General features: G+C 44.1%; 2 protein-coding genes across 5 annotated transcripts in view; both read left to right on the top strand.

Annotated features, from left to right (window-relative positions):
* Positions 1–1,958: 1,958 nt before the first annotated feature.
* Positions 1,959–3,151, top strand: LOC311374869 (stonustoxin subunit beta-like). The gene is made up of 2 exons (XM_084490620.1): positions 1,959–2,244; positions 2,584–3,151. Exons 1-2 carry the CDS (start codon positions 1,965–1,967, stop codon positions 3,138–3,140), a joined length of 837 nt encoding a protein of 278 aa, XP_084346746.1. The 5' UTR covers positions 1,959–1,964; the 3' UTR covers positions 3,141–3,151.
* A 3,497-nt stretch (positions 3,152–6,648) lies between these two features.
* The window catches only part of LOC311374868 (immunoglobulin superfamily DCC subclass member 3-like), a 10,161-nt gene continuing 4,309 nt past the window's right edge, over positions 6,649–12,500 (top strand). Inside the window, exons 1-3 of one of the 4 annotated variants that reach the window (XM_084490616.1) lie at positions 6,649–6,792; positions 8,522–8,657; positions 9,661–9,732. In XM_084490616.1, coding sequence (XP_084346742.1) covers positions 6,664–6,792; positions 8,522–8,657; positions 9,661–9,732 — 337 coding nt within the window. In that variant the 5' untranslated portion in view covers positions 6,649–6,663. Of the gene's footprint in view, positions 6,797–8,521; positions 8,658–9,660; positions 9,733–12,500 lie in introns of all 4 variants that reach the window. The other 3 variants (XM_084490618.1, XM_084490619.1, XM_084490617.1) reach the window with 3 other exon arrangements.

Raw genomic sequence — 12,500 nt, forward strand, 5'->3', positions numbered from 1 at the left:
ATAAACAACCTCCATACATAAATTAAAGATGCTCAATAATATTTTACATTAAATGCACTATTAAAAAATAAGCAAAAAGGATAAAGTCTAATAAATTGCACACACAAAAATGCTACAAAGAATGTTCAAGGATATTTAACAAATTATGACAACTGTGCAAAAGCTCTTAAGCACACTGTAAGGACACTTTTATGTGTGCCAGTTTATGACCCATAAACTGGATTAACTATACACTCAAACTACAAACAAAAGTGCTATTATGGATACTGTACGTACCACTACAAAATTAAAAGAGAGAAGTTCTTTGCCTGTCTCAAATTCTAATTTATCCGTTGTATCTGGCATTTCTATTCAGAGAATTAGAATTTGACTCAGTTCAGAGAGAGGTGACATGAAGGATCAGTTGTCCTTTCTCCTGCAGGTGCTGGGCTCTGCAAATATTGCCTGAGTTCATCAGCCCCTCCCCCCCCCCCCCCCCCCCCACACACACTTATTGAAAAATTAATTTTACAAAAATCATCAATTAAATCTAATAAGTAAACGCGTGGCTGAGGGGGCGCCCTAGGATGATCATGTTTAATAAACATGTTTTATTTCGCTTGTTTAATTAAATTAAATTAATTAAGGGCGCCACTAGAGGGCGCCCCCAACACATTTGCCGCCCTAGGTGACCTCCTAGGTCGCTTATGGCAATCGCCTGCCCTGCTCCTCCACAAGCTCCGCCCCGACTTGTTTATCTCTGAGCTGGAGTGTCATCCCCTCCCTGGGAACTCTTTGTAGATACTGCTGTGATATTCAAACATATAGGAAAAGGCAGGTGAGAAAATTGGGTCAGAATCTTCTGGGTCGCCCTCTAGTGGACAGGTATTAGGAGAGAGTGAAGGGAGTGTCTGATGGTGCATCTCTAGATACGTGTTGTAAACGTCCACTCCTCTCCTCCTGGTTTCTTCTGGTTCAGTGATGCCCACGGAGGAGGAGGCCCCCAGCATCACAGAGTTCAACTCCTCTACCCAGCGGTTGCCCATGGGCCAAGTGGCCCGCTTCACCTGCAATAAAAAAAAAATAACAACTTTGAATTTATAATCAACAATATTGTTTGATTTAAAAATCATTGTTCAACATGTTCAGACTGAGCGAACAAACCATTTTAACAGGATGAATTGAATATTAACAAAATATGTGGGTCTAGGTAAAAAATGTCATTTTCCTGAAAGATATTCAAATGGATTCATAGCGTTTTGGAAAAGAGCTCCTCATATGTATATATGAGTACTTTTCTTTATAGTCACTTGTGTCATCCCCTGCTTTACCCAAAACGTAGTGGAACCAAAACCGTGATATGAACCGAACCGTGAATTCTGTGAACCGTTTCCCTTGTTTTGTTGATGTCATGACATGAAAGAGGTGTTTTTAAGTCCATTGATGTTAAGCTTCTAGCGGAAGCAGACAACCAGCCATGTATGATGTCCAATTGAACCTAGCCTCAAACCACAGACCCATTCTCAATAACAAAATAAACTATAACTCAGACGTGCAAACTTAATGGACATTTGGAAGGATAGTGAAATAGGACAGGAATCTGAACTAGAAATCGTACAATTACTGAAGAAATTGTACTTGCACTGCCATTAGACACTTATGTGTGGATATTAGTATGTTTGTTTATGCATGTGTACATATGTTAATGTATGTGTACATATTTATACGTATGTTTACGTATGTGTACGTTTTTGTATGTGTACATATTTATACGTATGTTTACTTATGTGTACGCATGTTTATGTATCTTTACATATTTATACTTATTTTTAAGTATTAAAACTGGGTCTGAATCTTATTGGTCGCCCTCTGGTGGACAGGTATTGGGAGAGAGTAAAGTGAGTGTCTGATGGTGCATCTCTAGATACGTGTTGTAAACGTTCACTCCTCTCCTCCTGGTTTCTTCTGGTTCAGTGATGCCAGTGATGACCAGCATCATAGATTTACACTCCTCTACCCTGCGATTGCCCATGGGCCAAGTGGTCCGCTTCACCTGCAATACCAGTGGCACGCCGGAGCCCACCGTCAAGTGGCTCCACAACGGCAGGCCCCTGGAGAGGGACGGCACAGACGACCAATCAGAGGCCTGGGTGGAGAGGGGGTTCCTCTTCGTCAGAGGGGTGAGGTATGGAGTGAACACGGTCTACTGCATGGCGAGCAACAGCGCTGGCACGGCCAATCACACCGCTGAGCTGCTTGTCTTTGGTAAGATCTGGATCCAAGGAGAGACGTTTGTTGTTGATGTATTCATAACGTTGTTGTTGAGGTGTGTATATATATATATATATATATTCATAAATGTATGTGTATATATATACACGTATACAAAATTATATATATATATATATATATGTATATATATATACATATATATATACCAACTGAAAACAAATCCTCATCCTTATCCGGGGTCGGGTCGCGGGGGCTCAAGCATGAATCAGCATTTTTTTAATTTTCCAATGCAAATGAATGGGGGGATTTTGGGCGAATAACCTGGAATATCTCGGGAATTATGAATAATATCATGTCTTGTTCTCCCGTCAGATGCCTGTGAACTCACACTGGACCCAAACACAGCCCACAGACGACTCTCTCTGTCTGAGGACAACAGAAAGGTGACGCTGGTTGAAGAGGACCAGTCGTATCCGGATCACCCAGAGAGATTTGACTACTACCCCCAGGTGTTGTGTAGAGAGGCTCTGACTGGCCGCTGTTACTGGGAGGTAGAGAGGAAAGGAATTGTTTGGATAGGAGTGACATACAGAGGAATCACAAGGAGAGGAGGGGGTTATGACAGCGAGCTTGGAGGGAACAACAAGTCCTGGAGTCTTGATTGTTATGATGATGGTTACTCTGCCGTGTACAACGGTAGTCAGACAGACATACGTCTCCGCCCCGCTGGCTCTACCAGAGTAGGAGTGTATCTGGACCGGCCTGCTGGCACTCTGTCCTTCTACAGAGTGTCCCGAGGTGTAGGAGGGTCCTCAGACACACTGACACACATCCACACCTTCAGGTCCACCTTCACCCAGGAGGACCTCCTCCCTGGGTTTTGGGTAGGGGAGGAGGAGGGTGACTCAGCGTCTCTGTGTCGGTTGTAGAAAAAAAAAAACGGCGGATGGGCGGGCACACACACACACACAAACACACACACACATATACACGTAAGCACACACACATACACACACCCCCGTCGTCGTCCGGGGGTGTGGGCGAGCAGGGGTCCACGTACTCAGTGACTCAGCGTCTCTGTGTCGGTTGTAGGACAAAAAAAAAGGGCAGGCGGGCGGGCACTCACACACACACACACACATGTACACAAACACAAACGCCCGCACACACACACACACATACAAATACACACACACACACACACACACACACACACACAGCTTCTGCGTTAGAGGATGGGTGACTAGAGGACTGATGACTCAGAGTCTCTGTGGCAGTTATATTCTCTCGCTCTCTATTTTACTCTCTCTCTCTCTCTCTCTCTATCCCTCTCTCTCTTTCTTTCTCGTCTCCCTCTCCCCCCCTCCTCCCCCCGTCTCCCACTCCCCCTCCCCCCCCTCGTCTCCCTCTCCCCTCCCCCTCGTCTCCCTCTCCCCTCCCCCTCCTCCCCCCCCCGTCTCCCCCTCCCCCCCGTCTCCCTCTCCCCTCCTCCCCCCCGTCTCCCTCCCCCCTCGTCTCCCCCTCCTCCCCCCCGTCTCCATCTCCCCCTCCTTTTTATGGGGCTTCCTAAAAGTTGATGATGGTAAACCATGAAAGGAAGAGACTTTTAAGATCTTCCATAGGGTTACCTGAGCAGGTTTTGTTAAGATTTAATTTTTAATTTGAAATGTATATTAAATACCTATTGATGGTAAATCACATGTTTTTTTATGCTACAATATTTGTAATTTTCAGACAAAAACAGTTTTGTTCTTAAGGACTATGATATCATCATTTTTGTCCTAATCCCAACAAGGAACCTGATTTAAAGCAGATTTTATATTTCATTCATAATAACCAGGAGGTCTGTGTTGTAAATTACTTTAAACTGAGTATTGATTCCTGCTGTTGGGAACCAAACGGCAGCAGAACATGTTCAGTTATTAAAGATACGTGCACACCTGTTTATGATTAGTAAAGTCTGCAGCTTCTATTGTTTCAGTCCTTGTGTTTATTGTGTACATGTAAGGGACTATTTTTCTGTTGCATTTGTTAATGAAGCATAATTTTAATAAACAACTCAGTGGATCCAACTGAATGTTCTCGTGTGTTCAGCCCATCATCATTCTCCTTTTATTACTAAATAATGTTACATAAGTGCCTTAAGGATAAGAATATAATAATAATAATAATGTTGTTCTGATATTATTCTGGGACCTCCTCCCTGGGTTTTGGTTAGGGGGGGGGGGCGGTGCATCAGTGTCCCCCCCTCTCTGATTCCCTGATTCATATCATACATCAGAACATTCTATTACTGTTAGGCCCACTATGAATATTAAAACAAGCCAAACCATGTGTCCTGTATCACGGCGACATGTATGACCTTCGCAGCGAAAAAAACAACCCCAGTGTGAAAATCAGTTTGGTGTTGAGTGAGGTGTGATGAACTCAAAGCGCTGACAGTTCACGCCACCAAACGGACCACGCTGAGTGGAGCGGTCCACCGCTCCAAGACGGCGCCCCCCCGCGGCTCCTCAGGGCCGGTGGGCCGTAGCGGTGGACGCGGCGTCTGCTACTTTATTACGTCTACGCCGCGTCGGTCAGGAGGTGAGTTAAGTCTCTTGACCCTCAGGGGTTCAGAGGTCAGCCTCGCGTCATAGAGGTCAGAGTCTAGCGTCATGTGACCTTCAACGCCGTCACACCGACAGTCATGTATAAAATGTTTAAAGGATCCGTGTTGATCAGATCGTGATCCATAGTCTGTGTTCATTGAAGTACATGCTTCTGAGCACTGAATAACATGTTACGATGTTTGTACACTTCAGTGTACGGAGGGAGGATATTACCACACAACAGTGTCTCAATCTGTCAAATCCTTCCCTCTTTGTTATTCACATTATGTCTCCTCTTTGTGGATCCAGTCTTTACTAAAGGCCTTAGCTGTTCAACGACCCCATAACAGCAAGTTAATGAATAACCATTTGACCCAGTTATAAGATAACCTAAAGTAAATGATTAACTAATATCACTGACTATTAAGCCCAGTTATAAGATCTACACCTTAAACATTACAATTATATCAAATGTAGAGCAGTGAGGTACTCTGTGACTTAAAATCAACTTATTATTTGAACTGATTTAAAACAGACATAATATACTACATGTGCTTATGAGATGAGCCATGTATAATCAAATAAAACAAATCCCTATACCACACATATGGGTTAAGATAAAGTTGTGACATGCATGAGCATAATGACAATCACATCACTTATACTTAGAGAATCAGTGTGTCTGTGTGTGTGTGTGTGTGTGTGTGTGTGTGTGTGTGTGAGGCACGTTTTTCTCAGGAAACAAAAGCTTTAAACCCAAACCAAAGTCACATGACATGGAGTTACTTTTCTTTCTGGAGACAAAGAACAACACCTTTCAAACTAAACTAACTAAATAGCCAGACGATATTATCACCAATACATATTGGTGTAATGTAATTGACAGCATTTATTAGTTGATCTAGCTGGCAGCTAGAGTTGGCAGCTAAACTAGATGAACAAATAAATGCTGTTAATAGGATTACAGCAACAAACTACATTCAACAACCTACATGTTGCTGTAAAAACATGCTATGAAACAAAACAAATGAGAATACACTACCTTCTAGTATACAGCTTGACCTCTCTTAGACATGTCCACTACCTTCTAGTGTACGGCTTGACCACTCCTAGACATGTCCACTACCTTCTAGTATACAGCTTGACCTCTCCTAGACATGTCCACTACCTTCTAGTGTACAGCTTGACCTCTCCTAGACATGTCCATTACCTTCTAGTGTACAGCTTGACCACTCCTAGACATGTCCACTACCTTCTAGTGTACAGCTTGACCTCTCCTAGACATGTCCACTACCTTCTAGTGTACAGCTTGACCACTCCTAGACATGTCCACTACCTTCTAGTGTACAGCTTGACCACTCCTAGACATGTCCACTACCTTTTAGTGTACAGCTTGACCACTCCTAGACATGTCCACTACCTTCTAGTGTACAGCTTGACCTCTCCTAGACATGTCCACTACCTTCTAGTGTACAGCTTGACCACTCCTAGACATGTCCACTACCTTCTAGAGTACTGCTTGACCACTCCTATGTCCACTATGCTACCTGCTGTATTCTACCTCTGTATGTTTATCTTTGTGATACATGTTGTTGTATCTATATATGATATATGTTGTATCTTTATATGATTTATGTTGTATCTCTATATAAATTCTGATCTTTTTACAATATATGTTGTATCTTTATGATATATATGTTGTATTTTCAGATGATATGAAGAATAATGTGGCGTGTGTGTGTTTGCGTCCTTGAGTCTGTTTGTGAAATGATGGCAACTGATAAGATTAGAAGAAAAACATTTCCTGACACTGATGGTACAGACTGCAAGCTGATGATTGGTCAGAGTTAAAACACGTGACATGGTTTCTCCAGCTGATATAGCGGAGCTGAATCCTGAGAGCAGAAGCAGTGAGAGCTGTCAGAGAGGAACCAGGAGGAACCTGAGGACACGTCTTTGGACCGGAGGGAGACCACGAAGAGAAGAGTTGGTAGGTAGTTGGTAATATTTTCATGTATTATGTTCATGTATTACTGTCTGTGCACAAATGTATTACTGTTTAACTGTATGTGTGCGTATATGACAATAATCAGGGAATAATAACAAGAATGCAAGAGACCAGTACTTGTTGTGCTTAAGTGTGTTCTAAACTCAACACCAGAGCCACAGTACCAGTCATCACTTACTGAGCTGTTCTCAGTAGAGGTCTTCAGGTGTTTCTTCAAGACGGGGGGGGGGGGGATTCTAGATAGATAGAGATAGATAGATGTATACTTTATTGATCCCCGGGGGGGAATTCATTGAGGAAGATACAGCATAACACAACATGAGGAGAGGGGAGGCAAAAAGATAAGACAACCCCCAGACGGTGCTCCTGTGGGGAGTACAGTGTGGGCACAGGAAAAACAACACCTCAGCAACATGAGCACATAGTCAGTACACCTCCAGCATGGAAAACACACGACCTGCAACAGGGGAGGAGGGGGGGGGGGGCGGGGGGGGGTGACCCAGGCAAGCAGCCAACCGGTCCTGCAGCCACTAGAGGAGCTGGACACAGACCGTTGCCAGACTGGGGGGGGTACAAAGCGGCAAAGGCGTGGGATGGGGGTGCTGGGGGGGGGGGTGATTGCGTATCTGTATCTATGTTAGAGTTTGTGTATGCGTAGGCCTGGAGAGTCGCTCCGCCTGGCGTCACGACCGTGGTGTCTCAGCCGCAGGATGTCGTCGCGATAACACAGCAGGTTGCCATGGAGACGGCCTTGATCAGGTCCCAGACAGAGTCAACAAGCAGCAGGTGTCGGTGGGGCGGGGGGGGGGGGGGGAGGGAAACGCAGAGAGAGCGTCTCACTGCGGTGCTCATCCGGGGGACTTGTTGTTCCAGCAGTGGCCTTGGCCCAGGCCAGTGCTGGTTGGGGGGGGTTGGGGGGGGGGGGGAAAGCAGATCAAATTGGGATTGTTTGGTCTTGGGGGCGAGTGGCCGCATTCCAGTTTACACGACTACTCTCTGTGTCCGTTCCGGTCTCCAGCACGATCCATCCAGACAGGTGGCAAGAATCGACACCTTAAACATTACAGTTATATCAAATGTAGAGCAGTGAGGCACTCTGTGATTAAAATCAACTTATTATTGGAACTGATTTAAAACAGACATAATATACTACATGTGCTTATGAGATGAGCCATGTGTAATCAAATAAAACAAATCCCTATACCACACATATGGGTTAACATAAAGATGTGACATGCATGAGCATAATGACAATCACTTATACTTAGACAATCAGTGTGTCTGTGTGTGTGTTTGTGTGTGTGGGTGTGTATACAGCTTGACCACTCCTAGACATGTCCACTACCTTCTAGTGTACAGCTTGACCACTCCTAGACATGTCCACTACCTTCTAGTGTACAGCTTGACCACTCCTATGTCCACTATGCTACCTGCTGTATTCTACCTCTGTATGTTTATCTTTGTGATACATGTTGTTGTATCTATATATGATATATGTTGCATCTTTATGATATATATGTTGTATTTTCAGATGATATTAAAAATAATGTGGTGTGTGTGTGTGTGTGTGTGTGTGTGTTTGCGTCCTTGAGTCTGTTTGTGAAATGATGGCAACTGATAAGATTAGAAGAAAAACATTTCCTGACACTGATGGTACAGATTGCAAGCTGATGATTGGTCAGAGTTAAAACACGTGACATGGTTTCTCCAGCTGAATCCTGAGAGAAGAAGCAGTGGAAGCTGTCAGAGAGGAACCATGGACACCATCTCTGAACCGTACCCTGGACTCTCTGAGGAACCTGAGGACACGTCTTTGGACCGGAGGGAGACCAGCCAGAGAAGATTTGGTAGGTGCCCTTTTTTGAGCATTTAAAATAAATAAACCAGTAAAATAAATATTTTCATGTATTATGTTTATGTATTACTGTACTACTGTCTGTGTACGAATGTGTTACTGTATAACTGTATGTGTGCTTATATGCAGGGGTGCACATAACTGGTACGCAAGTACACATGCGCGCCCATAATCATCGATGCGTAACGTCACTTGTGCCACTACAGCGCTTTTGGGTAACTCACCGTCATGTCATCAAAACAAAACTACACGTGTATCTTGTACTACTTCTGCGTTTCCCCACCTGCAAAAAAAAAGGCAAACAGAGCCGCTGTGTGCACCACCCCCCCCCCCCCCCCGTCAACAATCCTGCCCGACCGCAACCATCAATCAATCAGAGGGAGACAGCAAGTGCAGCTCGCAAGCGACCTCCCACACGAGCAATGGAATCATTAGATTAGATCGGTACATTTATTTTTAGAATTTTAAATTGCCGCAATAAATGATATTTTTGTTGACTTCTAACATGTCTCTGTCTTTGCTGTTTAAATCTAACAGTAGTCTACGAGTAATATATATGCGGGAACCACTGTTTTTGGGGTATTGCGAAATTGCACCAGCTGGACATTCAGTGGTATTGGATGACGTGTTTTAATAAAACACATCCAATACACGGAATGTCCAGCTGGTGACTCCACTGAGGCTATAGTAACGATGCATCTTAGTGCTCTACGAGTACCCCTGGAGCCGTCGTTAGCTACAAGGGTTTTAACGATGTCGTTACGTAACGATGCTTTCGGGAAACGGTCTGAAAACTCTGAAAACTGTGTTCTTAATTCAACACGAGAGCCACAGTACCAGTCATCACTTACTGAGGTGTTCTCAGTAGAGGTCTTCAGATGTTTCTTCAAGACGAGGGATTCTGCAGTCTGTAGGGAGACTGTCTGGACTGTGAATTATAGCCACACAGAATGAATATATATCTGTGTGTGTGTGTGTGTCCTATTCCTGAACAGCTCTGAAGTCCTGCAACATTGTCTTTCTGATCTTCGGACTGATGAGTATTCTCCTAATCGCCCTGCCGTTCAGTGAGTCTAAATCATATCATCCTGAATACAATTAAAATAATAATAGAAGTAAAAATATAAACATTATTATTGCTATTATTATTATTATCATTATTATTATTAATAATTAAAGCTGCGAGCAGCATTTAAGGTGCCAAGCATAAGCCGACCAATAAACCATCAAACCTAACCCTAACCATTAAGACCATAGACTAACCCTGCCCATAACCTAACCCTAACCATAACCTAACCCTAAACATTAAGACCTTGACACAGACCATAAACCTAACCCTAACCTAACCATTAAGTATAACCTAACCTAACCTATAACCTAACCCAAAATGGCCAACTTTGACGTCACGCCACGGACACTCCCTTCAACGTACAGTCACAAATTGTACAGCGTTCATTCAGCACCATTTCTTGACTGTACTGACCAATTTTGAAGCAGATCCGACACGTGTCCTGTGAATTTCATATTCATAACTATTACGGTCTATGCAGAGCGGAAGTTTGTTAAAATTTGACGATTTTGAGCCTGTGGTGGCCATGTTGTTTTGTCAATCGACTTCATTTTACTTGAGCAGTTGGAACTTTAGGCCCCAACAACCACTAAGTCGGTCCCGCTCAAATCAAACATTGCGTCTATGAACCGTGGCGATTTTAGTGACAGGCCATGCCCATTTCGATGCCACGCCCTATTTGAAAATATGTCGACTTTATCTTGTTCAGAATTTGATTCTGAACAACTTTTGTATTGGAGTCAACATCATAGGAGTCCAACTTGATGCTGATATGAGCAATTAACTAATTTTGCGGTTTAAGCCACACCCCTTTTAGAAGTGAATGGATCATGGGTGCTTTAAACTTTATTGTACAGACTAATCTTTATGTCAGATTGAAGATAATGGTCCATAGATTATATGGGCTAAAGGACCTAAACCTGGGATCCTTAGGCAATTTACTGTTTTTAACTAGATTCAAAATAGCGGCAAATCTGGAAAGCGGAAGTCATAGGTTCTTGAGGCATATTTGTTCAGCATGAGGATATGCATGTGTGAACGTAAGTTTCATGAGTGTAGGTCAAACTGGTTACGAGATATGCTTGTGCAAAGTTTGCATTTTTGGACAGTTGGTATAGCGCCACCTTTGGGCCAATCAGTGTAATATTTGCTATATCTGTTCATCTTGGGTCAACCTCTACAGTTGCAGTAAATTTCATAAAAAGTGTGCGAGCGGTTTAGGCTGTGTAAGTCAAACGTGTCGGAATAATAATAATAAAACTAATGATTACAACAGGTTGCCTCGCACTTTGTGCTTGGCACCTAATAATAATAATAGTTACAATAATAATAATAAAAACAATAATACTTTATTATTATAATAAAATTATAATGATAATAATTAGCATGAATATTAACTCATTGGCTGCCAATGACGTCTATAGACGTCAATTGAAATACAACCGTTCACTGCCAATGACGTCTATAGACGTCAATTATGTTTTTCATCTGGACTGGCTGGGGAACCATCTGGCGGACCTTGTCAACAAAAATCTGACTTGTAAACAGAGAAAGTACTAGCGAACTGACCCGCTAGGGGGCCGCAGTGCCAATATAGATCGGAGATGAGTAACGAGTAATGAGGAAGAAGGTAAGCATGGCGCCAGCGAGACGAAAGAAAAAGTTCAGACAGCTCACTCTCGAACAGAGTATACGCCGCAGTGTTGCAATCGCCAATAACGATACACCGGGACCCAGCAGAGAGAGCACAGGCACACGGCGTGTTACAGAACCCGACTCCGGATCATCCGATGATAATTTTAGCGAACCGGACCCGGATTCTTCGGATGAATGGTTGCCGTCTGGGTCAACCGGGAGCAGCAGAGCCTCATCCCCAGACGCGGCTCCAGGAAGACCTGAGGCGGGCGGTAAGAGCTAACTTTTCCCCTTCTCTCCTCCTTCAGTCCATGTCACATGAACGCCATTTAGTACCACTAGTTCATATACTCAGTAGCTACATTGTACATTGTACTTTTACATTGCTACATTGTATATACATTGTACATTGAATTGCGCCCCGGGCGACACCCCCTCCGTGCGCCCCCCCCCCCCCGGAAAGTTGTTGACGGGGGGGGGGGGGGCGATTGGGTCTGGCGGAATTGTTGACGGGGAGGGGGGGGTATGATCGATAATAGAAAATGCGCGGATCTTTTTTTTTTTTCGTATGCTCGTGCCGCCCCCCCCCCCCTGTAATGCGGCCCCGGGCAGCTGCCCGTATCGCCCGTACCTAAATCTGCCACTGCATATACTGTAATATATGTACTACTGGCCTGTACTAGCCTACTGATGTGATGGAATTTACAATTTACAGATCGTGCATCCAGGAGTGGGAGCAGAGCGCCCAATCCTGTTGGCAGTGAAGAAAGAAGTGAAGAAAGAAGATGCACGAAGAAAAGTCGTGCATCAAGCAGAGCTCCCACTCCTGTTGGCAGAGCGAAGGAGAAAGGTCGAGCATCAAGCAGAGGTCACGAGGATGACTGGCATGAAGCTGGCTGGCAACCGAACAATTTGCCCTTCACTGCAACCCCTGGACCCCAGAGCGCTGCTGCGAAGCTGGATAGCGACCTGCCAGCTGACTTCCTGGAGCTCTTCCTGACTGACGAGCTACTCCAACATATTGTCGATCAAACCAACCTATATGCAAGTCAGTATTTTGAAGCACACCCCTCACCACCTCTTCCATATAGCAGAGGTAATGCATGGAAACCAGTGTCCATCCCAGAACTG

The sequence above is a fragment of the Micromesistius poutassou genome (genome assembly GCF_964030765.1).
Source record: "Micromesistius poutassou genome assembly, contig: SCAFFOLD_5155, whole genome shotgun sequence".
NCBI lineage: Eukaryota > Metazoa > Chordata > Actinopteri > Gadiformes > Gadidae > Micromesistius > Micromesistius poutassou.